General features: G+C 41.8%; 1 protein-coding gene across 1 annotated transcript in view; it reads right to left on the minus strand.

Annotated features, from left to right (window-relative positions):
- cdin1 (CDAN1 interacting nuclease 1) overlaps positions 1-27,538 on the minus strand; it is a 65,338-nt gene extending 37,800 nt beyond the window's left edge. The window contains exons 1-8 of the mRNA XM_033643602.2: positions 27,190-27,538; positions 26,773-26,904; positions 15,719-15,764; positions 14,650-14,714; positions 13,719-13,779; positions 9,650-9,722; positions 1,638-1,717; positions 1,218-1,267 (exon numbers count right to left, since the gene is read on the minus strand). Coding sequence (XP_033499493.1) covers positions 1,218-1,267; positions 1,638-1,717; positions 9,650-9,722; positions 13,719-13,779; positions 14,650-14,714; positions 15,719-15,764; positions 26,773-26,873 — 476 coding nt within the window. The 5' untranslated portion in view covers positions 26,874-26,904; positions 27,190-27,538. The remainder of the gene's footprint in view (positions 1-1,217; positions 1,268-1,637; positions 1,718-9,649; positions 9,723-13,718; positions 13,780-14,649; positions 14,715-15,718; positions 15,765-26,772; positions 26,905-27,189) is intronic.
- Between the last annotated feature and the right edge of the window lie 295 nt (positions 27,539-27,833).

Here is a 27,833-nt window from a genome sequence, read left to right on the forward strand (position 1 = left end):
GCTTTCACAACAAATCTCCAAAGTGCATTACCTAAATGAGGAAGATGAAACAAATGCCAATTTGGCAAAATGCATAGAGCGCCTGCACTGGCTGCTCTGCTCATTCCTCTAAAATCTCTGAAGAAAAATGCTTTTAGAATAAATGCCATTTTGCATCAGGATGCAGGCTGCTTGTTACCATGGGAAAAAAATCCTGCATCTACAGAGGCTGGAGAACATATATGCAAAACTTGCTTCTCCCATAAGAGACAGAAAAGTTTGTACCCTGTTATGCTGCCTTCAACAAACACTAATCTCTCAAAATGGACTCTAATTAATACACATACATCAAAAATGCATTAAAGGCTATTCCTCTCTTGCAAGGATGGACCTCTTACAAAGCACATAGTAGCGGGGCGGTTATAATGAACTCTCTGTGGTTGAGTAACTGACTCTAAGTTGACACTGACGAGAAGACGGCCAATGAAAGGTAAAAAGGGGGGATGTGGGTGGGACAGGGTTGACTGGCTACGAACAGAGCAGCCAAGCCCCACCGCCACACACGAAAGCTTGGGCAGACACAATAACATACAGATGTACCCATGTACACTCATTCAAATAAGTCTCCTCCCCCAGGAAATAGTTGGTCTGCTACCCAGCTGCTTGCCCCTAAATAGCCTGGACTCCCATTCTGCCCCTACAGTCAAGGCCAAACCCCTGTTAGGCAAGAGGAGGTATTTGTAATGGGCAAGGAAAGGGAATTATGAACAAATAAAAGTAATGTTCGATGGAAATTAGTAGTTCAGATGTGCCCAGAACTCTCCATGGTGCTGATCAGCATAAGAATTATCTGAATTAAATGCGATCCAATTAAAAATTATTTTAAAAATCAGCGTCAGCATAAAATAACAAATCATCCGGGTTAAATAAAACACCAAACAAAAGAACACATTAACCACCGCGAGGCTTATGAATGATCTCTCTTTTCTTGTATCATAGAACATTGGGTCTGATCCACTGTGTGCACATGGAGATGCATTTAGATCAGCCCCATCCTCTCCTCCTCCTCTTCCCTCCATCGCCTTCCAGCCGCTGCACCGGTGATAGTGGGATGGCAGGCAGGATGAAACACTTCCTCTGTGAAGCAGAACTTTTATGTCAGGTGAAGCCAGACACATCTCATCCCCTTCAATAGCTCCTCGTCAATTTCAGGCTTAAAATTTTATGGGATAGGATACTGTTTGATGCAGTCTACCAGCGGTCCATAACAGCAGTCATTTATTGTGCACTGAAAAGAGGGGGAAGAAATATTATGGCGTGCGAAAAAAAAAAAGGGTGGGTGGGTGTAAAGGGAGGTGAAGGGAAAGGAAGCCCCGTACAGTGGCGGGGAAAGGGGGAAAACACAGGAGATGCTGGCAGATTGGCAGGCATGACCGCCGGCTCTCACGTGACCTCATCAGCAAACATGAGCGGCTGATGCCGTCTGTCAGCCAGGTGTTACAATAACACTTAGAATCTCGCTATACCTAAGCAGGAGATTTGTTACATGGCAAAATCTGACAAACTTTTAAAATTAAATTGAAGCAATTTAAAAAAGTGAGCAATTTAAATGCTTTCCTGTCATATTCCAGGTCGGATTTAAAAGTTAAAACACTTGCCTGGTAGATGTTATTGGCCAGGATTGGGTCTGGAATTAAAGACGGGTCCTTGAGCATGCTGTTGAGGACTGTTTTAGAGGCTGAGTACAAGACAGACAGACAAGAAAGGGTAAGAAACAATTACAAAAATATATAAATAAATATTAGTATGCAAATGGCGTCAAACTTCACAGCTTGTCCAACTTACAAATGTTAAAAAAATAGTCTAATTGCTGCGCTGAATTGAGAGCAAACTCTGGAAATATACAGGCAAAAGACAGGCTTGACATACTGTAATTCACCACACCACTGTTAGCGCAGTATTTCCACACTAGTCCATTAGATGGCTGCTTGGTGTCTATACAGATTTTCTATAGATAAATGTTTCAGTCCAGAGCACAGGAGCCCCATGTAGTTTATCTATGTTATGAACGCCGACTATTCTGCATCTCTCATCCCCATTCTTGCTCTACTAACATTATAAATCAGGAAGGGAAAGCCTGCTGGATTGATTCGCTGGTACTGCAGGAGCACAAAAAAAATTCCTTAAATCATTTCTTAAAAAGATTTGGATTAAATGGATTGTATCATTGTGTGACGAAATGGTTGAGGCACGCCATTTTAGTGATACATGGTCCTGACAGACTTGCAGCATTGCAGACAATACAAGGAATGTTTCTATTCGCATTTCAGGCATGGATGGCGCCTGTACTGTACCAACGCTGCACAGAGATCTCCGAGCTCATCTAATAAAGTGTGCAAGTGTTAATAACAAGACGGCTTATTTTAAGATTTACAAAAATGGACAAAAAAGGGAGTTAGACATTGGGAAAGGATCAATTGAAAAAGACTTGGGTGTGCATTTACAAACGCTGACTGGATCATCAAGCGTCTCTTAAATGGATTTCATTAATAGAAATGCACTTAGAGGAGCATTTAGATGCCCTTAAGACCCGTCTTTTCAGTCCTGTCTTTGCATTTCTTTCATAGGCATTACTCCTTGAGAAAACTATCACAGAGAGCACAAACAGTGCTGTGATCCCTCATCTACCTTATGATGAAATAAAGAGGGAGGAGGGAGGAAGAAGAACAAAGCCCATTCAGCGCTCCCTCCTCTCTCTCTCTGTTTCTTCTTCTTTGTCTCCATCTTTCTCTGCCACCTCTTTATTTTTTTTTTCTTCTCCTCACTACCTCCTCTCTGTTTCAGTCTCTCCCAGCCGCGGTACTCCCCCAGCCCACCCCATAACCTCGCACTCCCTCTTAGAGCTGCGAGGCACAGGGCTGTGCTTTATTTCTTTGCTCATTTTTCTCAGAGATTGGTACCTTCACACGCAGATCCATACCATGCTCCTGTGCGGTGCGGGCGGCGGTGAAGAAAGAGGGTTATATTTTCCCCTTGAGTTAGGACACCTCATGACAAATGATAATGGATAATCAATAAAGCGGGAAATATGAGGCAGCAAACTTTATGAAGCCGGGAGACATATTACTCCCCAACAACACTGGTTTCCCTTAACAAAGTCACTACTCGACTGTGCCTAATAATCTGAAGGAAAATCAAAGGACCCGCAACCACATCAGCAATATTGGCAACTTATTCCACTTTAATGGCATTTTGATTGATTTTTTCCCTCTTCCTAATGGTCGTTTTATAGATTTGACGCTGCTTCTGCAAAACAGTAGTGTGTAATAAACCTCCCCGAAGGCAAACGGTGGCCATTAAAGCTCTTGTCTTACTAGCGCTCATAATTGGGGGTTGACCACCACCACATTTTGGTCTCTCACATAACACACACTTCCACGACTAGCCTGCTCTCTCTCTCTCTCCTCGCCGCTCCAGCCCTCTGATATTTTTGGTAGATGGCCATAATAAGTGATAGGATCCCTTTCTCCTGCTCTTTTCTGAGCGATGGGGTTAAAAATAGCCATAAAGAGGTGACCTTGGCGCTGACATTGTGGAATTTCAGCCAAGCATTGACCTGATGAAAATGGAAGGCCGGGCCGCTAATAAATCAGGATGCTTTTAAAATGAGTTTACCCTAATGCTCATTCATCACAGGCTGTAATGCCATTTGCAGGCCCGGGATTCGCTGCTGTGCACAAACACAGCAGTAAATAACAACAGGGCCCTTGCATCCCTCGCATCGTTGCAGCCTCCAACATCAGCATACATTTATTAAAGACGCCCCCGCCTTGCACGGCAGCACTCCTCTATGACACCCTGAGCTCCTCTCTGCCACACACACACACACAGACGCCATGCTCTTTAAATACACACACTCAAGGCACACACACAGACGCACACATAAAACACGTGCAGGAAAATAAAAAGCATAATCTGAGGAACACCAGACACAGAGAACAAAGCCCTGCAGCACGACTTTGCACCTTGTAAACATTCGCCAAATTTACTGTAATTGTCCCATGTTGGTATAAATTTTGACTAAGGCACCATATCACACCGTCAACATCTGAGCAGAAAAAGAAAAGAGAGGAGGAGAATAATAGATGTGAAACGCTACGCCTCCATTGGGATTTGCTAAAGAAAACAACCAGTGTAAACAAATCACAAGCCTGTTTTCATATGCAACTCCAAAACAAGATAAACTATATAAAGCTAGGTAACAGCAACATAACCTTGGCTTGATTTCTTATTGCGTACTCGAGTCATTTGTAACTACTCTTCTTCTCTCCACACGAGGGTGAGAAAGTCATTATCTCAAACACAAAAAAATGTTGAGAAACCTCATTAGATAGCAACATTTGTTGAGGGAGGACCGTAATAAACAGTAACGGATGACGATTGTTATTGCCCCTGACACTGATGAGCTCCTCTGCAAGTTTGTTTATTAATTAAAAAACCCACTTTTTTTTCCACGGGTGTGTTGGAGAGGGGGGGGACGCGCTTATCCATTTCCTCCATGTGCCCACACACCCCCCCCCCCCGCCACACTCCCCATGCACAAGCCATTGAGCTGTGGAGGGGCACTCGTTCATCAAACTTCATGGAGCAAGGGAGAGACAGGTCCTGATAATGTGCGCCGCTAAAGCTGATTTTCCATGATGAATCTCGGAGCATATAAATTGGCTAATATCTGAAAACATTTACAGATACTAGAGGAATTGACTACTTGTGGGACATGATGGATGAGGCTCTGCGACGCTGGCCGACAGCTCTGCAAATCTCTGCGGCTGCCTAAAGCCCTCATTTGATTTTCCAATTTACTCCTTTTAAATTTATCCTCCCGTATTGAAAAAAAAAAAAAAAAAAAACAGAAGATGGGAAAGAGAGAGAGAGAGAGAGAGAAGGGGAGATGAGAGGAAGGGGAAAAAACATGTTTTTTTTAAGTATCTGTGGTGGTGTGTAGGTGCTAGTTGATGATATGAGGTGGTATCTCCTGTGCAGGAGGAGCCCAGTCCCTGAAGAGGTTACTGGGGCAGAACTGATCTGCTTCCACCTGATTCTCCCTGATAGCGGTGAGATGAGACTCCACGCTTCTGTGTGTGCGTATGTGTGCACGTCTATGTGTGTGTGTGGCGGTGGGAAAAGCAGATCTGGGGAGGCTCTGCTATGGAGAGAGGCTTCCTGGGTCAGGCCATTAGACTGTGGCAGAGGCTGACTGGAGCTCCTCTGCTGAAAAGGAGTAATTAGTATACTTGTCAAGTGAAGTGCCACGCTGCTGCTTACCTCCCTTGCACCCACCCCTTGCATGCATACACACACACGCACAGAAACACTCATCCTGCCTTTACCTCCTTCCTCCCTCCCTCCTTGCTAATGAAGTGCCCTTGCTCTCATTATTTGGAAAAAAAAAAAAAAAAAGGCTGCATATACACACCAGCTCCACCACGGTGGAGAGGTGTGACAGAGAAGAGAGGCGCACTTGAAGACAAGAAACCATAACAATCACAGTGGATACGAAAGTTGAGATTTTACTGGATAGAACGCAGTACAATATTCAGTTATCAACACGTCTGATCTGCAAAACGCCGAAGCTATTATGAATTCTGTCAAGGAACCAGAGGATCATAGTAGACGCTAACATTCTCACAGTGTTAACATCAAACACAGGACATTTATAACCTTGCGTATGAGGCTTCTGTAAAGGAATGTGACAATAAATCTTAAAGGCGGTCGAATCACATAGTTACAAAACATGGAGCAGCAATCTAATCTGAAGCTGGGCCTTGGGAAAATGGAAAAGGTCAAATAGCTAGCAAAATTGCCTCCTCAAAAAAAGTATGTCTAAATCTAGAGGCACATCAACTCCTGTCAGAGGAGGAATAGAGAGAAAGATGAAGAGATAGCAGGAGGGGGGAAAGAAAGAGCAGGAGCTCCCCCAATGTGAGGCAATACAAGGTAGGATGTACCGACATAGAGTTGGAATCACGATACGACAGTTTACTATGTAAGTGTAGCATTAACAGAATATTTGGTGTGCACATGATGCAGGTTTAATCCAGTTTATGACATCCGTCCATGCCAAAAGTCTTTCTTGTCAACATTTTTAACAGTTTTAAAATATTATTTTTGTTGCGGTACAGTTGGTACATCAGTTGCGTCATTATTTGGATTAAAACTTCAGTGAATGTTAGTCCGTTGAGTTCAGTTTACCAATTAGGGCTTGACATTATATCTATATAATATTGACATTGTCATATGAGACTAGATATGAGCTTAGATTTTGGATATCATCGTAAGTGTTGTCTTTTCCTGGTTTTAAAGGCTGCATTACAATAAAGTGAGGTAATTTTCTTAACTTATCAGACTGTTCTGTTATTTGTCTTTATCCATTGAGTTATTATATCCACATAACGGGTGATTATTCATCAAAAATGTCACTGTGTAAATATTTCGTGAGAGCAATAACAGTCAAACCTACAATATCCTCGCAGTAATTCCAGCAACATTTGCCAGTTCCAGCCTTTTAAATGTTGAGCTCTTTCCTCCATTTTTCATTTCATATAATTCTAAAGCGAATCACTTAAGTATTTTGACTAAGAAGAAATTTAAGCTTAGTTTGGTTCAGTTCACCTTAATTAACAAACTTAATTTTATTGTCATTATATATACACTTTAGTTTCATGAAACATAGTCCTGTCATTCAATATGGACATTTCAGAAAAAAGGAGACTTTGGTAATAAAACATAAATAATAAATATTTTTATAACCAATTTGAAATCATGAAAAATACATAATTCAATGGCATCATGACTGCAGATTCAACTGCAGATGAAAATACACGTTTTGCTGCCCTAGTTGTGTTTTGGTTTTATTGTTATCAGATTCAAAGTTGTTGTACAGTGCCTTACTTGTCCATTATAAACTTAATTGTCACATTCATGAGCCCTGTTAAGGATATCTCAATATGGAAAAAGTCAAATATAACAATATGATTGACCAAATACCTAGTAGGGTTGACTACTGGTGCTTTCACAAAATATTTATGTGAGATTTTTGATAAATAAGCATCTGTAATGTGGATATAATGTGTGGGTAAAGCCAAATAACTCTGCTACGCTTAGAAAGTTACATCACTTTAAACAAGACAACACTTATGATATTACAGTATCCAAAATCTAAGACAATATCTGGTCTAATATCACAGTATTGATATAATATCGATTTATTGCCCAGCCATATAATTGTGGCATATACATTGACGCTGTTTCAGTTGGTTCAGAATGCAGCATTTTGTCCTAAAAACTTAAGCGCAGCTTTCCATAACCTTAAAATAGTGGATATAAACAGCGTAAAAGTACTCATGTGACCTTTCCTCCCCTACTGCCCAGTCTGTTTTCATGAGACAAGGAGCATTATGGATGTTGATATCATATTCAATACGTGATAAAACTGCTTTGAATGTATTGATTTATTTACAAGCGCCACCAGATAGTCTTTCATTCTGCCTGACTGATGCTCTCTCCAATACTTGTGCTGCAAGGAGCAGGAGGGGGGAGGCAGGCAGCTTGTTGGTGGTGTCGTCATGTTGAGGTGTGGTGGCGGTGTGTGTAGCTTGTGAGAAGGGAGGGGAGCGTCGGGTGGTGGGGGGGGAACAACAAGCGAGCAAAACAAAACAAGGAAGGGACAGAAAACAATTTAAAACTCTGTATTGATCCAGCACTAGTGATTGTACATATATTCCACAGTCCCAAAGGCCCCATTCCTGTGTCTCTTAAATGCAAAGGGACAGAGAAGGGGAATAAAAAAAACCCGATGGTGCTAAGCAAAGGCAAGCCACTCACCCAGTTGGGGGTAATGTCCCTTATATAGAAGTCTATTGATCTTTGCAATGTGCCTGCCCGCCCTCCCTCTGGAGTGCGACAAAAACACACAAATACACACACATGCACACACGCTGGAGTGCAGTCTGGGGCTGGAGGGGGGCATGACGGATATGCCTGACAATAGCACTGAACCAACCTGTTAGCTAATTGCTACCAAAGACAATTATCCTTGCATTGTTTAATAATGGAAACACATTACTGGAGTCTAATATACACACGGGGAGATTGGACGGTTTGACCGGGCAGCCCGTGTGGACAGCAATTCATTTGCAAAGGCCAAGCAGTGTCACGGGGAGATTGCAGAGGAGCTCTGTCAAAACAGAAGTCACCCTCAAAGCAACTGACTTCACAGCTGGCAACAGAGGGAAGGTACAGTACAATGACATCATCATTTGAAAATGTGTTATGTTCATACAAGTAGGAGTCAAACTATTTTACCAGATAGAACAGTAGATATTAATCTGATTTAAATCAAGAGTGTTTTGTCACAGCGTGTAGACTCATCCTGTAAAAGCCATCCAGCTTCTGTGGAATCACTTGCTACAAGAAGAACAACCACGATCATGACATTACTCGCGAGCCTGCGAACGCCGAGACACGGCATGGTTACAACACTGTTTTGAAATTAAACAACGATCATCCGGGAAGTTTCATCTGCTACAAATCTATTCTGAGCAATAATAAAGCATGTTTTCACTGTATGGAGATGGAGGGATGCAGTGTGCTATTATCTGAGACGGAGTGCTTCTCCTGGATGAATGCCCTGTTCTACAAGCTGCTCAGACTAGTATTTTGACAGGCAGTGGATAACGGTGGGTCCAAAGCAATCACATCTTTGACTTTGACAAATGGCTGTGCTGTGGCGAAGTTGAAAATAACACACATCCACTTTAATCTCTTTCTTGATTAAATTGGAATCACGTCTTTTTGACATCATGCGATTCGCTCTCAAAGCACTGACTACTGCACAGACACACACTCACACAATTCTCAGAATAGACCTATTGAAATGTTATTAAAGTGTGTGTGCATGTGATATTAGGAGCTCCTGTGGAAATGTTTTTTGCATGAATTAACAAATGTTACATGTACCTGCAAATTATGACATTATCGGCGCAAAAATACATATAGATATAAGATATAAGATGATGTAAAATAAGTTCTAGAGAGGGGGGAAAAAAGACGCTAACCAGAATGTACATGAACAATTATCCACAGAATTTCTGGACAATCTCTTTGACATGTTCAACAAAAATATTTGCATCTGGAATTTGGTTCTCCCGCAGCGCATCCATCAGCGCAACCTAGGAATGGTTTGCTTTTTCTGCCACACTTTTCCACAACTCAATTTCCTCACAGGACCCAAGCAGGGACAAGGAAAAGGGGATGAGAGAGAAAGAGAGGGTAGGGGTTAGATGGATGCATTGGGGGAGACGGAGGAGGGTGAAGAAAGAAATCAGGGGTGTTATAAATAACACTGATGAGGTGAGCTAGAATTGATCCACACTGCAGTTGAGAGGTGGGTGGTCCTCCCGGTGCTTAATTGCCAGTCATGTGCCCTGGGATGCGGCTAGTACTAAATGTGGTCTGTCTCTCATTAGGCTCGGACAGGCTGGAAATACAGCAGCTAGGACTGGAATTGGGACTCAAACAGAAAGGAATTCAAAAGACAAAGTGCTACAATTAAGACTGATGGGGGGGATGATAGAAAGGACAGAGAGGGAAATGGAAAAGTGTTACTCACGCATTCCACCCTCCAGGCCCTGAAGGAACCTGTCCAGGATGATACGAGCCATCAGTGCAGGAGACAGATCCACCTTTACATAGATTGAACAACAAAAGGAAGAGAATTTGCCTTAATAAAAAACAGGCTATGCCGTCAATGGGGACTTAATGCTACTTCAAAACATAGGTATATTGGAAATGTTATTCCTCTCTGGAGAATTACTCCATTTACAAACCTTCAGACTAATCCCACACATCCAGTTGGAAGTGCAAACATATTTCAAAGAGCCTAAGAATTACAGTGCTGAAATTACACGGCCGGCCTACCTTCTGCTGATGTCACATAGATAATAATGATTGTAATGGCTCTAAATGATATTATTGCGTTTCCAAACCTTGACCTAACTTTCGACAATCCCTGTGCAAATTGGTCTTTGAAAGCGTTGCTCTGCAATAACCTTTCCCACAGGAACAAGAGTTCGCCAATTACACAGCCAAGCTACCCGGCTGAATTGCCTTCGCCTCTGTCAAACGGACAAGCGCAGTCTCTCATCTGGTATGAAAAAGCAGCACACACAATGCCCGAGCAAGAGACAATGGAGAGCTTTAATCATAGGATGATCACCAAGGCAAAACTTCAGGAACCAACAGGACACACCGGAGGGACTGTGGGAATGCATTCCTTAATAGGATGGATACAACCTATGGCTGCAGCACCCTTTGAACACAAAGACACCTTGAGAGGTGTGAAATGTTTTCAGTTGAAGTGCAGCGAGATGCCCTGCCAGGTAAGGGAGCACTAATGACTGATACTGAAGGTGTCTAGCCGAGCCACATTCTTAAAAGAGAAATGCCTTCCCAAAAGGGATGTCAGCTTCAGTTAATTTTGCTTTTGAAAGCCTGACACCCATTAACCTGGAACTATAATCTTTAAGAAAAACAAAATGCAAAATTATGCGAAGCCCTAATCTTTTTAGTCCAGGGCTCCACTGACTGTGTGAGCTTTAGCGCCACATTTCCAAGCGCTATCCATGTAGAGGTGGTGAAATGTCAAGGTTTTAGGATTAAAATTTGTTGCATTTTATTTTCTGTTGGCTTTGTTGACAGATAGTCGGCAAGCCACGCTGACAACTGGAATCATAGTGCCCACTGTCCACCCTTTGGCCTCCACTGGTTAGCTAGCATCAGCCTTGGCTGCTCTGCTCTGCACCCCCAGGTTGGTGGGAACTAGCTAATGGCTAGCTAGCTAGATAACTTTATTGTCAAGTTATCTAGCTCAGTGGTAAGATGGCAGCCATCCTCCATTCCCCCAAGCAGTCTGTTTGAGCAAGTGGCTTTATTTTGAGCCACAAAACCTATTTAGCATTGTTAACTATGTTAGCAACCCTAGCTGTGCTGACACTGCTAATGCTGCTGTCAGAGCTAACATAGCTAACATAGCTAACAATGCTAAAGGGGAGGTTTGCTGCTTAAAATTCATTCACTTAGATGCCAAGGGTGGGCACAATGTTTATGCAGCAGTGCTGTCTGGATGGCGTTACTCGTGGTAATCGCCAAATGAGCAGTGCTGCTAGCTAGCTCCTACCCAGTTGGTGTACAGTGCAGTAAACTGAAAAGCAGCAAAATAACCTCATACACCAACATGCATAACCAGTCAAAAATATATTTGGCTGTTAACCAATTAACGGTTAAGCCTTGAATTCCCTTCTTCCCACTCATTATAAATATCATTGCCATGACAGTGTTAAAGGTATGCAATGAAAGAATAGCAGCTGCTCTTAAAGCCAGCAGAATATCACAAATTATTCAGCTCAATTAACAGGCATCATCTATAAAAGGTGCCAATGTTCAGAAGCCTGCATTAGCTTTCAAGGTAAACCAGCCGTATGGAGCATATTCATTTTCAAAAACATTACATTTTGGCTCCAAATAATAAGACACATTAAGTCATTCATTGCTAAATTTCACAGCCTCTTCAGTAAGGAGGGAATTAAAACATCGCTTGAAGACAAGCCATTCCTAGCCGGCTCGTTATGAAACACAACGTTCTTGCAGCTAAAGATCATTTTTTCTCTTGTTAGCATAATTGGGGGACCAAAAGTGAATTTGCCCTCAGCCTGTAGTGAGAATGGTGTCTTTCATCTTCTCTCTGATGCTTCCTGGTAACGCTGGGAGCAGAGAGGCTTCTGTCTAAACAATGTCTTTTTACCCGCAGTAGTATTTGTTAACATCTCCATAATATTGCACTAAGAAGGCAGCTTGCAAAAAGGCCAAACATGTCTATAATAATTAAGGGGTGAGCGCAGAGTTTGTATCTTCATTAAGACCTCTGATAGCGTTTTAAAACTTAACATTTCTAGCTTGCAGCCATACTGTAGCTGTGTTTCCTCTCCCCAGCCTGTCTCATTTTCCATCGCTTTCTTCTCTCCTCTCAATCCTATCCTCTTTGTGCTCATTGGCCTGCTCTCCATTCACACCTTTGGATAACGAGAGATCGTCAGATCCTGGTAACCTGCATCAGGGCTGACACATGAAAAATGGCAACATTACCAACGCTGGCCCAGCCTGAATAAGGACCACCTGATTAGTTCAGGTACTTGCATCTCCCTAATTTTCATATTAATCATGAGTCCATCTCCGTCCTCAAGTCACACCGCAGCACTTCATGAGTTTAACATGTGACTAAGAGTCACAGAACCTTAAATTTCTGCGGAAAACAATTAATGCTCAGTAAAACTCAGGTTTTATAAGCCCCGAAAGCTAATGGGCGTTAACATACAATACAGCATGAAGGCACCTGTATGTTTAAGTAACCTTTACATAAAGCTGTGTATAAAGCGTGCAAAAAACACAGCAAATGTCAGGTTTAGAACCCCCGTTCATGGAAGACTTCTTGGGGCAAAAAAGAAATCCATGAATAGTTTTCATCATTGTTAATCATTTCCCTCTGTTGGAGATATATTGTCTCATAAAGGGATGAAACTACATCAATTAGCGGTCTGGGAGACCATGAGTGCTTGGTTTAAATGTTAAGTAGCATATTAAAATGACAGTTAAATGGTTCATAGACAGTTATCTCTGAGCTGAATTTAATCCTTAGGAGGAAAAAAAAAACTCATGTGTCAATTAAATGGAGAATGAATAATGGCAGTTAGCTTTGAGGTGCCACTGATGCATGTGAACTACTCAGATTTTAGATTAAGAAACCCTCAAATCTCGTTGCCTGGTGTAAGCACCAATAAAAATTTAAATGTGCATTTAAATGTTTTAAAAGGTTACACAGCCAATTCTAACGGGCAAAATAGGAGGAAACTGAAAGACTAACAATGTGATGAAATGCGAAGAAAATAGGTGAAAAAATTCAGTATATTGTCGCAAAAAATAGCCTAATAATCAAAAACATCCTTTAATCAATTTTGTAGATTTCACCCATATTTGCTGCATTTTATTAGGGAAGTAGTAGAGTAGGAACTGTTGCTGGTACCCTAATGGAAATAATAATTGACTAACTATATTGAATGTAAGAAACACTAGTTGGCCACTGACTATATATATATTTTCGCTTATGTGAAATGAAGAAACTTGGCCATGTGAATAATGTAACTGCTTAAAGCATGAGGCTACTTTATAGCAAGGACACCCTCTACCCTCTATTTGAGTTTTGTACCAAGTGCACATCTAATTATATGTATGAACACCATTTGCTACAACATCAACTGGAGTACAAATCCTACACTGACCTCCCAAAGTAAACAAGTGATGAAGCGATGAAGAGAAGAATTAACCACTGACCCAGCCCTCACCTGTCCGCAGTTTGCTGCAACTCTGCCTCAAGTGCAATTTGGAAAATTACATAATAAAACACAAAAAGTATTTTCACATCTGCGTAATGGAGGTGAGAACTAATTACATGAAATAATTGATAATGGAGCGGACCAATTTACCAATTTTGATAATGGCTAACAGACAAGGGTGAAAATCGGGGAAAAAAAAATGCAGCCAGTTTCTATCTGTCTGTTTATAGAGAAGAAGGAGGCATCAATTGAGGATTTCTTTTTCAAAAAAGAAACTAAAGGTTATGTCATTACCTCATTGGCCAACTCCAGCAGGACAGGAGCAGAGGGATGTGCCTTGGCTTCACTCAGATACCTTCATTATAACAAAGAACAACAACAGCAGTGAAAAAAAACAAAGAAAACATGGCCCACAAAGGCAGACAGAAGGGTAGAGGGGACTAGACCAGGCTAGCCAAGACATGCTAATGTCCCTGATGACTTTGCCCTAGGTGGCATATGGCAGGCTCGGTGCGGTTAAAACAGCACTGCTTGAAGGGCTTCAAATTTCCTTGAAGCCAGACAAGCATATGATAGTTAGTTAACCCCTGCCGCCCAAAAAGCCTTTTTTCCCTCGCCAGCTAAAACTACAGCTCCCCTCAGATCTTACCCAGATCATCTCAGAGGTTTGTTGTTGTAAGTGGATTAGAAGTGCATTATCCAGCCTTGTTTTCCCCAGAACAATGGCCCTAATATGCTAGATAAAGGCTAATTGCAATATGCAAAGAGGCTTTCCCCCCCTACAGCCTGTTTTTCATCTTTTTTTTTCGCTTAATTTATCCATTTTCATTGAATTACAGATAATCATCCCATCATAAGCCTGTGTAAGGCAAATGTCCAATGGCTGGTTATTTATTTATTTTTCTGCTTTCAATTTGACATGGAGAGCAGAGCTTTAGCTTAGCAGGTGCAAGTGGAGGTCTGGAATGAATCCTGAGGGTGGTGATTTGTTTGGGGGAGATTATATCTGTCACGGTGGCCCACCTACTCTCTAACTGTATAAGGGACTTTGGCAAGTCCCATTCTCAGTCACAGAATGGGGAAGACAAAGAGAGCACACAAGAGTGGGTGACAGATAAAACAAATAAGTGATAGAGAAAAATAGAGATGAGAGGAAGATAAAGACATAGTGTTGGACAGAGGAAAGAAGAACAATAAAGAAACACAACACAAAGTAATACAGTACCTTTGGTAGTGGCGTTCAATAACATCTGGTGCATGGTGTCTAAAGATTGTTTTTTTGGTTCGTTTCTGTCACAAAGACAACACACATGTAACAATAATGTAATGATAGCAATAATAATGATAATAATAAAAGTTTGTTTCATTTTCCAGTACGCCTGAATAAAACGCAGACTTGTTCAGCCTCGGCTCCTCTTTCATGCTCTATTGTATATGAACAAGCGCAAGAGATCTCAGGTCACAGTAATTTAATTTCAATAAGTTTGCTAGGGGTCAAAGTGTGCCAAGGCAACCTTGTTCAAACCCCCATCCCCATCTTCCCCCCTCCTTCACTCAAACCTTGTATTCATTTCCCCTTTTTCGATCAAACAATGACCCTTTTCCACATTCCACACCCTGACATTTCCATGCAATTCAATTGCCATCTTCGCCGTGGAGGAGGAGGACAGGGGATAAAAGAGGAAGAGCATTGGTTAAAAAACAACTTATTTAAAAACTACTACACACAAAAAATGTAATTCCACAGAGACAGGCAGTGTGACTGACACCTGTCAGGGGGATGATAAATGACTCCATTTTCTGCCTGTGCTGCCTTCTGCCACTGGCGGCAGCGGCCATTTATCATCATCCGCTGTCAGCCGTGGAAAGCAGCAGTGACAGTGCGAGTCAGCAAACATTTAGCACACGCAGCCGCACTACACGGGGAAATTATTATTGTCAGAATAATAATGGTTTAGCATAATTTATTACAGGTCCACCAAATAAGCAGGGGCTAGATGTTATTAGACAGATGGATGGGAAGGCTTGGCAGACATCCACTGAGGCTCAGGCAGGCAAGGGCCCTCGACGTGAACGTGAGGAGGAGGGGGGGTGGAGGTGGGGAGGGCGAAATAAACGGGGGTATGGCGGTGGTGGTGGTGGGTGGGTGGGTGGGTGGGTGTGTGTGGGGTGGGTGGGGGGGGGCATCCTCCAAACCAATCAGAGAGCTGGCAGTTCAATTACAAAGAAATAAAGGGACATTCATCATTCAATTAGGCACCTGTCAGGGCTCACAAAGGAAGAAAACTTCTAACCTGGTACTCCAGGGAGAAGATGCTCAGAAGAGTGGACTGCGAGTGACTGGAACAAATAAAAGAAGGACAAAGTTAATTACCAGAGTGCATTGCACAGAGACAAAGGGAGAGGGGGAGCTTCAAAGCTGGGGCCAGCTGCCCTGTAATCTAAAAGAACATGAAAACAAGTGTGGCAAAGTTGTTCCAGATGAACACCTCTGACAAAGGATTCCTGCCACGATGGCGTGGGGGTGGGAGAAAGGGGGAGGTTGTGTGTGGTATGAGAGATGAGAAAAATATACCCTGTTTTTTTTTCCCTTTCACACATTCATACATACCATCTTCCTCCATCCCCTTTTCTCTCCAGTAAGAGTGCTGAAAGCTAAATTGTTCTTAATTGAAGTGCAGTTTCTGCCATTGTAAAGAACACTCACTCATAACCGCACTGACAAAATTAGAGAGAAATTTATGACATTCATGCAAATAATTGATATGATTCAAGAGAGAAACACAGCACTCACTGGCAATTATACTCCCTGGTTTGGTGGATGTCTCGTTGCAGAGGGGCTGACCGCTGTGAGAGTGTGTATTTGTTTATGTGAGTGGTGTAGCGATACACAGATAGGAGAAAGTTTTCCTGCTGCACTGTCAGAGCTGGCATATGGACCGTTCTGGAGCCCTCCCACTGCAACTGATGGGCTTTGAAAATGGAAACTTTCACTGCAGGAAGCTTGGACTCCCAGGAGTTGGTCAATTCCATGCGTTGCCATGAGTTACATTCATCTCCAGCTCTAGTCAATGTCAAACACCTGGCAGAGAGGCGAACCTGGAAAACAGGCAGCTCCGATGGGGTATCGCAGCCCCGTGGATACTCCTCTCCAACCCCCCACAGCATCCTTTGGGTTGAAGATATTTAAAGCGGTGACAGATATTATTCTAATTGGATGATACATACCTCCACCCTGCATATTAATGGAAAAAAAATGCAGCAGAAGCATGCACACGGGGACACGCACATGCAAACGGCTCTGTGACGGTCTCCAGTGGGCCTGTGTCTCCATATACCTCTCTCAGCACGCTTGATTGTTAAATTTAATGGACTTTTCGTTACAAGTCACCTGAGAGTGGTATGTAAATACTGACAAGAAGCTGAAGCCTCCAATCCGCATTGAAATATTGAGTCCACATAGGCCTTCAACATCAATCACCATAAACCATGAAATAACCACGTGACATGTAAACAAAGCCAAAGGAATCTCAAACATTGATTTCTGTCTGGAGTCTCAGTCTGTGGCCATATCTTCATAAAAGCATTTCAACCGCTGGAATGGCTTAGCAGTTTATAATGACTTACCCCACCAAACACGTCATATTGGGTTCTCCAGATGTCAGTTTGAAAGAGTTTTACTGCTCTGGCTGGAGAACAGCTAATTCTCAACTATTCAAACTCTCAGGGGCTCGACCCATCACGCAGATGAGTCTCGTCAAAGTTACAGTTACGAAAGTGAGCCAACAAATGTTTGAAGTCGAGGAGACGTAGGGGGGAAACTCTCAGAAAACACTGCCACCTCAGCATTAATTTACAATGATGCGTGGGGACGAAGGGGCCACTGCAATTAAGTGGGCCATTAAATGGTCAACTGTCAACATGTGGACACTTAAGGGAGGGGAAAAAATTTCTTCCACACTTCAACCTTGCACCTGAGCATTTCAACAACATTACAGCCTTATTGTTGGCATGGGACCATCGCGATCCCCCTGTTGGAACAGACATCTGTTAGGTTTTAAATGGATTACTCTCTATAATGAGCATGATTACTGCCTAATTGCTAAATCTATACCCTGTTAACTTTAAAGGGACATAAACTGCTCTAAATATCTAGAAAAACATATCTGTTTCAAAAACACTAAAAACTTTGGGGACTTTTTTTTCTCTCCCTTAGCTCAATCACTTTTTAACCAACATCAAAACTGGACAAAAGCACCACTGATACTGAAAATAACTCAAGTACAGAGACAAATATGATAAGATTTAAAAAGGATAAAGAATACTGAGAGCAATGTGAAGAGGTGAGGGCAGATACCTGGATCCAAACCAAGAGTTGTCTGCGTTTTATAGAGTCTGTCAAGTTTTACACTGCACTCATATTGTATAATGCCCTTTTCCCCCATTTAACAGACATTAATAGTAAGTTATTGCAGGCTTTACATTAATGTATATCCAATCTGTGCTCTCCTGGGCACAGTATGCTCACTTCATGCTAAAATATGGAGCTAAATGCAGTTGTACAAAGGGGATCTGATCTGCCTGCTGCACAGTAGCTGTAATACATCCAGCACCTTGCCTCATAATACCAGCTTTTGAGTGGTTATCGCAGTGGTTTGCATTAAAGTAGAAATATTTGAAACAATTGTGAGATTAGACACATTTCTTTATAGAGTCAATCCTAAAACAACCCCTTGCTACGATGAAGACCCTGAACTCTAACAGTATCCATACATAGATAGACAAATCTTAGCTTTTTTAATGCATCTATGAGATGTCTAAGTAAACAACAAAGTTCATCAATCTCTGTCCTACTAATAATGATAGTAATGATAATGATGCTGGAATTTCAGCTTCAATACCATACCTTGGAAAAAATAATTTTATTTGATAACCATTTTTGATACAATAGAGAAAAAGTGACATTGAGTATATGAAATTACATTTTTTAAATTAAAAGATAAACATAATAAGGATACAACATGACTATGATGACTTTTATTTTTTTTGGTTAGTAGCTGAGAACAGCAGAATGACTTGAGTTAACATTACTGACAATAAACAAGTAAGCAAGAAAGTGCAGCTGGTACTGCAGAAAATGAGCATTGAAACTATTTTTAGGGCCTGTTTATACGGTTCCGTATATTTCTGAAAATGGGTATTTATCTTTGCGTTTGCACCTATCATTTACACGTAACCGGCGTTTTTCTTGACGAAAACGGAGATTTTCAAAAACGGCTTCCAAAGTGAAAGTTTTTAAAAATATTCGTTTCTATGGAGACGTGTAAACAGGATAGACGGAGATTTTGGAAAACGATGACGTTGCAACCCAGTTCATGCATGCCCATGAGGCGCCCGGGAACCACATCAACAATGGCTGATATATGCCGAGTTGTTTACATTTTGTTAGCACTTTTGGGACTACTTACGAGCTTACAAATGAACTTAGCACTGCTGCATCAACATCACCGCTACATCGGCGAACAAAGACGTCTGCTCTGCCCAATATTAGTAAGTGAATAGCAGCTAACTACGCTACATATGGTTAAAATGTAGTCTATCATTGTTTTTATCACTAGCGGCAAGAGGAAAACAAATCACTGTGCATGCGCAGAATGCTCTTTGGTGTTTGACATATGGTGCATCGCCACCTACTGGCCTGGCATGCTAATTGCAGCAAAAAGCTGCCGTTTCTGCTTTTTCGTGTAATATGGATATTGTTTTCACAACTGATCATGTAAACCCGGAATTTTTTTTTTATACAGGATAAATAAAAACCTATTTTTATTTGTATCGGTATCCGTGTAAACGTGGCCTTAAATACCCAAAATTGACATAGATGAATACATCGATATTTTTGACAACAGTAAACACTCCGAGTTAATCCTAAAAAAATGCCCTGTCTATGACAGAGTCTGGGAGAAGCTTAACTTCACATATCTGAACACAGACTGACAAATCTTAGCTTTTAAATGCTTCTATAAGATAAGTATATGGTAGTATGGAAGTAAGTATATGGAGACAACCGAGTCGATTGGTCTTTGGCCTACTTGATTGTATCTTATGAATTAGAGAGATATTTGCCAGTTTGGTTCAATACTAGTGTTAAATTACTGACATTTATTAAAGGTATACTATGGAAGATTGTTGGTTACTGTCTGTAAACATGCTTGCCAGTGAAAGCAACAGTAAAAGCCAACCCCAGATTCACTCTCATTTGGCATTTCGTCTAGTTACATTTGCATTTTTCTGCGTTGCGTCTCTTGGATGCGTGCTGCTTACGGTCTGGCACCTGCAAAAAATACACCACCACACACTTCTAGTGGTTCGTAAGTGATGATTAAGTGGTATTACTTCTGTATGAGTTGGTTTTTAGGTAAATCCTGCATAGTTTAACTTTAAAGGAAACATTGAGCATATCTGAAAATACATTCCAAAAAATGTCTGTGACACTGCAGCGTGTCTTCACATTGACCTTTGTGTGAGAAGAAAAAAACTAAAAATCCCTCCCTCTTGGATATAATTTAGAACATGGGGAAACAGAAGGTTGGGAGACAGAAGAGTGGTTAGGGAATCATTCACTCTCAACCTAATTACCCTTCCTTACAACATAAGACAGAGCATTAATATGCACTGGCACCCAAAATAGTAAAGCAGCAGATTAAATTAAAAACAATTAGGGATTTTCACTTTGTCACTGAGCTGGTATGCCTGTCTGGTCAGTGCTTTAGGCTCTATTAAGTTAGGCTATCCGCTGGTTATGAATCTGACAAATCCATGTTTGAGTGTTGAATTGCCTTATCTGCTGGTGCATTCACAGTGTATCAGTGTCTTCGGCGTACAGGGGGAAAAACAGCAGTGGAAAAGCCTCGAAATTCCCATCAACCTAATTAATAGGAGATGGGGGAAATTCAAGCTATCAATTATATTCAGAATCTTCCTATTTACAAATAATTAATTATAAACAATAGCTGTAATTTAGGTAATGAAAGCCACCTGGCTAATGGCATTGGTATCATATGCTGCGACAGTACTTAGCATTTGGTGGATCTGCATGCAGAGAGTGTTGCATGGTGCGACTCTTCAGGGCATGGAGCTGGCTAATTAAGGCATAGCACATATTTTTACTAATGGCGATGAAGCTATTTTGAAAAGGGAGTGACATGGATGAAATGATTCACTCATATACAGCGCATGGAAATATGCTTAGTTTCAATACCTTGTTCTATTCTTATCCACACCTTTATCACTGTAATTATTACCTAATGCTTCCCTATAGTTGGTATTTATATCTCATTTCATTCAAGCAAGAGCGCTGACAATAATATATTACGCATTTGCTTTCCTATAGATCAATATTTTATAAAGTGAAAAACAGCTGAATGTGGGTTAAACACTCTGGATATGCAAATGCTGCTAATTACACATGCTGATAGGCAAAATGCTAACATCTGTTTCCCAGCTAACCCCACCGTCATCAGCAGCAAAACAAATGTGTACCCAAAAAAAAAATCTTTACGCGTTAATGTATAAATGTGATATATTTTGACAAGAGATGGAAACAAACACAAATCTCAGGGTGTCATGCAGCTTCAGACAAATACTTGCACAACGAGCCCACGTGTTTACAGTTCAAATTAGTTTCACTACTTAGTTTTACTTTTTTCCTGCAAAACTGTAAATGCTTATTCCTACTAAAGTGATTGCAATAGAAGTGTATCATTATTTTTAATTTTATTATTTTTAACCTAAATTTTATCTATAAAAATCCACTATAATTTTTTTTTTTGCCATAACTGGAGAAAGCTTTACCAAAAGCCTGACTCTGAGTACATTCCACTACATTTACTGATAGTGACCCCCCCACCACCATCTCTCTGCAGAAGGCCATGCAAGCCCACAAGCCTGCGGGGGACTGTGGACAAAAATGGCTTTAGCAGAAGCACAACAGGGCATCTCACCGCCTACAATTGTCCTAATAGACGAAAAATACGACCCCTACGCAGCCCCCTTCACTTTATTACAATCTTTAAAATTTCTGTCTGCTGAGGTGCCCTGAGATGTCAGAACTGTTATATAATGGTGGCGAGGAAAAGCGAGAAAGATCCCCACAATCACCGCCCTAATTGTGATTTCTCCTGAAAGCTAGGGATCCTCATGACTCTGTGTGTGACAAAACATGTTATAACTATCATGGCGCATTGTTGTTGCTATGGTGTAACTATTGTCATCGCTACTTGTGCAAAATTCTTGTGGAAACTGAAAATGAGGTGCGTGTTATCTGTCAAGTGGCGAGCGTCCACTGGTCTGGCAAAGAAACACATTACGCTGACCAATTGCCTACTCCCCCAAGCGTGCCTTGGGAACTTGTACCATTCTGGGCAATTTGTTTCATTCTTCTTTTGCAATTGATCCCAGTATGCAAAGAGAACCTGCAGGGCAGAGGCTCTACCATAGCTACCCAGCTCAACTGTGGCGCTCTATGCTGTAGGTTTCCCTCTGTGTGTGTTTGGCTTTGGGGGTTGAGGGACGACACTGATGCTACCACCAAGTACAGCACACAAAAGCTCATATTTCTATGTCAATAATTTCCCTCTGCTAATAATAACAGCGTATTCTGCCTTGCCATCCAGTACCAACAGTTTTTATCCTTCAAGATAGTGTCCCTTATAATCGCTTACTTAAACAACAGGCTGCTTACCTCAGTGTTTTTAGCCCAATGAGCCAAAAAGGCTTTACAATCTATAGTGTGCTTGGACAACGTCCCTAAGATATGAAGAGGAAGTAGTCATTCCTGTGCTTCCTAATCAAGTAATTGATTGCATCTATTATTCATGAACTCCTTAGCCTGACATGAAGTTGTAAACTCAGCACAGCTTCTCTTCTTTCTCCATCTCCCCTCTCTGCTTACACTTCATTCATCCCTTCACCCTTCCAATGCTCATCTAACCACATAAAGCTGTGGAATTAGTTTGCCAGTACTCTCAGCCTTCAAGCGTTGCACCCCTAAGCCCCGACTGCCAGTTTGTGTTTTGTTCAATATGGGCGACCAGAAGTGTGAGGCCGTGCACCGGGGGCCGTCTGGGCTGCCCCCCACGGGCTCTGCACTTGATCAGTCTCTGGGTAATGTCATTGCCACTTCCAGGCTACAAAAAAAAAAAAAATTTAGAAGTCTACCTTCACAAGAGCTACAACAGAGCAACTCGGTTGATTCCACTGGGACAACAGATCCCAGTAGAATGGAGAAACGCTCCAACTGGTATTGGATCAGGGCAAAGACTTAAATACTTGCCGATAACCTATCCAGCATTATTGGGTGTATTGGAGGAACAACTCCACATTAAAATTTTGGCAGTATATGTCTTTAGATGCCATTGAACCTTATAAAAAGGCATGTGTTAACATTTAAAAACTTAAATCCAGGTGATCATTGGTGATGGTTTTTGAACTGAAAATAAAGTGTGGATTTTTTGGTTATTAAATGGGCCAATTATAACAATAAAGACAGTCACTGTAGATAATAAAGCAGTTTGATGAAGGCAGATTCATTTTCCTGATTTGCAAAAACTTAACTGTCTAATTACATTATATATAAGATTTCTAATCTTCTGATAGTAGTACGTGATTAGGTCCTCGAAAGGTAAAAACAAAAAATATGTTTAATGGATTCCAAAAACTTTGCCCTACACTCACTGTAAAATACAGGCTGATATGAAGGAATGATAAAAAAGGATTTTAAATATACATGGATGTTGCTTAGGAGTCAACAACAACACAAAAAGAAAGAAAAAATATCATAATCTTGCAAGTGTTCTGTTGAGTTCTTGAGCTCTTACGAGAAACTAAAGGTATAAAGAGCTTGCCAGTTTAATGCATCATGCCTGTTATCAAATCCTTCACTTTAACCGCCATGTAAAAAAAAAAAAAAAGAAGAGATAAACACTCCAGCCACAATAAATAATCAATGAGCAAGTCCCTAAGCTTCGTCCTGAGCCGAGATATTACAATCAAAAACAAAGTGTCTGTAGCCAAGAAATCACCATATCAATGGCACATGCCACAACAACCCTGTCCCACGCTTTCCTTCCAAAGATCATGCTAGATAAACCCCAAATAACAGAGAAATTAACAAATGCTTGACATTTGCTCAACATCCATTATTCTGACACTTCTTCAGAATTTCAAAAGGCTGAACGCATGCTTAATCAACATTCATATTCCCAGAGCGAGCCCCAGCACCATATTGCAGCCCGCCTCAGTGCTGATGAAAACGGCACATTAGGGCCCGATTCGAAAAACGTTCAGGGACTCCTCGCCAGGGAGCTGTGCGTATGTGCGTGTGTGTGTGTAAAAGACAGAGAGAGGCAGTGTTTAGAGGGGAGGGATGCTTCATACTTTTTTAAGCATTTTCCAAAACAGAGGCATCTGCCTCTTTCTGCACACCCTCCTACTTTGATGACTGTGAAAGCCATATGAGGAGTGAGCTGAATGGCATTTTAAAGAGGGGGGTAATCATTACATCCAAATTCATTCATAATACAGCACAGAAGGACACAGAGGACTCTCGCATTCCCTCCCTCTTTTTCTCGCCCTCCTTGCACAGACTCTCTCTGGGGACAAAGGGTGGAAAGACTGGGGTCCCCTCAAGACCCAAGGGAAGCCAGGCAAGGCCTCAGAGAGCAGCCCATCATTTCCAATTCTAATACGTGGCAAGAGAAGGACCTGATGGGACTGATGTCACATTTTTCCCCGGCACCGACCTGCGATGAGCCCTCCCGCCCCCCCCCTCGCTGCCTACCCGCGGTCCAGATACAAGGCAGGACACCGCGGCTGGCTAAGAGAGGGCAAGGAAGAGAGGGCAAGAATGGGGGGTTGATATTTGCATGTCCCTCCATTGTGAGTGGGGGTAAAAAGTGACAGCACCGTGTCCAATTCTTTCCCCCCAGAGCAGCTCGGGCCCGGCAAGAGAGGCCAGGCTGACAGATGACTCCCAACATCTGTGTTATGCAGCCGTTACAGATGAGGGACTCCACATCACAATCTCTCTCTTTCTGTCTGTCTATGGGACACTCCCTCTCTCCTCCCACTACCCATACTCATAGTACAACAGAAAGACTGACAGACCGTCCGTGGAAATTACCTTGAAATGGCCTATAACAATCATTTGGGTTCAAAGTTTAAATTTTCCTCCCTTTAAGTCCCAAATCTAAAGCAATGATTATGAATTAGTTTTGAACGCAATGAAGCGGTCAGAGATTTAACCATAATAGCTGTTCATATTGATCTACATCACTGGAAATCAAATCTAATGCTCTGAATCCAAAAAAAGACTAAACTATATAGCTGAAATTAATATCAGGATATTAATAAGAATATTTTTCATATCACAACATGAACAATTGGAAGTAAAATTATAAAAAAGAAGGTCTACACAAAGATGTAGAGCATACATATCTTTGCAGTATTATGTTTTAATTACAGTTTGCTAAAAAAAAACACATTAATTTAGTCAGCAAAATTTAATAAAATGATCACACAGCATCAAAATATCATCACAATATGATTCCACTTAAAGTCAATAACAGATAATACTGAATTATAGTCCTCCTCTATTTGCGGCTAAATGATATCAGGGTGCATTTCCTAGCAAACGTTTCCATATGTTGATTGGTTAGTTTTAAAGTTAGCTTATAAACATAGGAAATAATATGTTATGATAAACTTAGCACTTAACAAAATAATAGATGTCTCCTCCGCAACAGAAATATGGCACATGCCCCTGGAAAAACTACCACAGCCTCGGCCATGACACTGGTGGACATATGAATCCACAGTTCACTCAGGATTGCTCGCATCATTTGGAAATTGACCCAGTGCGACGTGAAATGATTTGATATCCAGATACCTGTCTTTTCTATCTCTCTGAGTATTATAGTCAGAGAGATAGAGCGCAAGCTTGTCCACAACAAACCCCTAATACTCCCCCTCCCTCCACCGACCCCCCCTCCCCTCCTCCTGCCAGCCCCAGCCTGGCCAATATTTACGCAGTGGCAGGGCTCCCACACAGTCCGAGGGGACAGGAGGGGTGTGGGGCGGGGGTGGCTGACTGCCGTGCCTGAGCGCATGCTAAGAGATGATGGATGGCCTAGTCGATATGTTATGTCTTAAGAGCCTGATTTCCTGCCAGTCCAATCACTAACCCTCCAGAGCCCAGCTCAGCTGATTGGACAACCAGAATAATTTCGCAGGCTGTGAAAACACTGCTGCCGTGCCTGTCTGTCAGACCCAGTGACGAGACTCAGGGATTTTAAAGAGCAAGGGCCTCCCCAAGATTGGTTATGGTGAACGAAATAATAACAATAACCAGCAAGACTAAACAAAAGAGCCAGCACCGCCGGGAGAGAGAGATCGTGCTGAATTATTGGAATGAAAACGGCCCAATGTTTTCCTTTAATTATTACACCCACCAGTACCACTATTTGAAAAACTGGCATTTGGACTGTTTGTTGAAGACACTTTGGATTAGGAAACCAAAAGGAGAAAGAAAACTCAAAATAAACATGAGAAGGACCTCCTGGTGTTGGTGCCTAAACATACAGGATATTGGATGAACTTTATACGCATGACATATTCTGTAAAATGCTGACAGTTGAGAACAAAGGCGAGCCGAAGCTCCGCTGCGTCCCCTTTGGGGACCTGATACCTTCTTCTAGATTGGTGATTAGGGCACAATGGAAGTAGGAAGCTCCAAATACATACGACTTTGTAAGTGACCTCAACGGGATCAGCCATGGTGTCCTGGTGGCCTTGGGGGATTACACATGTTACGTTCAATAAAGTGAGGGCCCTCAATGTCAAGGAGAAAGGCAAACACAACCATTAACCTCGTTCTTCGATTTCAGGATGTGCAGGTGCTGCATGGCAAAACACTGGCTAATGCTGTGGTGGGAGCCTATACAGAAACCTGTGTGGAATAAATTAGTGATCATAAGTGGTCAATTAAATTAGGTTATAAATATCTAATAATAGGATATTTAAGAAAGGGATGAAGAAATAAAGGGTACTGCTATGTGGAGTTGATAGACAGGTGGTACAGTCATCACTGAAGTATACAAATTATTGTCAGACATTTTGTTTTGTGCATTAATCACTGATTCACAATGTACAAAGTATAATAAAGGATGCTTGTGCACAGATGTTTGGCGTTTTCACCCTCTGCCACACACAAACACACACTACAGTAGCTGCACACAATGCATTCACACATGTGAGGAAGCTCACAAAATGAATCCAGTGTGGAAACACTTACTTTGGAAATCTTTCCTTCAGCATCTTCATACACTGTCGGGTAGGTCTCAGCTGATCAGTCCATCTCGCAATCTCTTTATATTCAGCTCGGGATAGCTTCATCTTGCTTTTATTGGTATGACTGCGACTATATCTATTTGTACAAACACAGAGAGTGAGTCTGTTAAACGTTTGTTCGTGTTCCAATCTGATTTTGTGAGGTAAACAACGTGAGGTGACTGACAGCTGTCAAAAACAGCTGTTCCTGCTTTGCTAACCAAACTTAGCTTAATGTTAGAGCTAACGCGACACAGCGTATTCATAACATAAAATAAATCGCTTCGTCTCACCCTTAAAGGATGACTGAGTGAATATTTTATGAAACAAAATGTCAAACGTGGCTCTAAATTAACAAATAACAAGCAAAACGGTTGTTTACCATTGATTCCTGCTGTCTGTGGACACTTCCCGATAGCGGCTTCCCGCTAGGAAGTTAAAGAGGTGACTTTTGTGTGAGCGGCGCGCTGATTGGTCGAATCATCCTCGGAGCTGAGTATACCGGCACGTGATTGGTTGAAAGGTAGAAAGAAGGCGGTCCCCAGCTAAAACAAGCTGCAGTGCCCACTCAGTGCATCTCCGAAGCGTCACTGGATCCTCGTCAAATACAGGCGATACAAAGGCAGGTATTTGAAATGAGCAGGCACAGGCTCTCCTGCTCCCAAGTGCGACACAAGAAAGAAAGAAAGAAATGATTAAACAACACGGGCGGGTTTTTAAAGTTGTATTTCAGATGGAGGGAGGGAGTGACTGAGAAATAGAGGCACAGAGAGAGGAGAGAGAAGGGAGCGCCTCTCTGGATGTGTATGTAAAGTAGCCTTCAGTGTAAATGCAGCTTCTCCCTGTAATTTCTGTGTCAGTAATTCCACTTTTAACGACAGTATTAGTTCTGTGCTTGCATATATTTTGCACCCACTGATGATAAAAGGCAGAATAGGCTGCCTGCAGCCTGCTTTGAAAGATGGTGCCTCCCCGAAAAAGGCATGCTTGTTTGGTTTATCATGACCACATTTATAAGTGCAGCTG

This window comes from Epinephelus lanceolatus, chromosome 15, assembly GCF_041903045.1.
Source record: "Epinephelus lanceolatus isolate andai-2023 chromosome 15, ASM4190304v1, whole genome shotgun sequence".
Lineage (NCBI taxonomy): Eukaryota > Metazoa > Chordata > Actinopteri > Perciformes > Serranidae > Epinephelus > Epinephelus lanceolatus.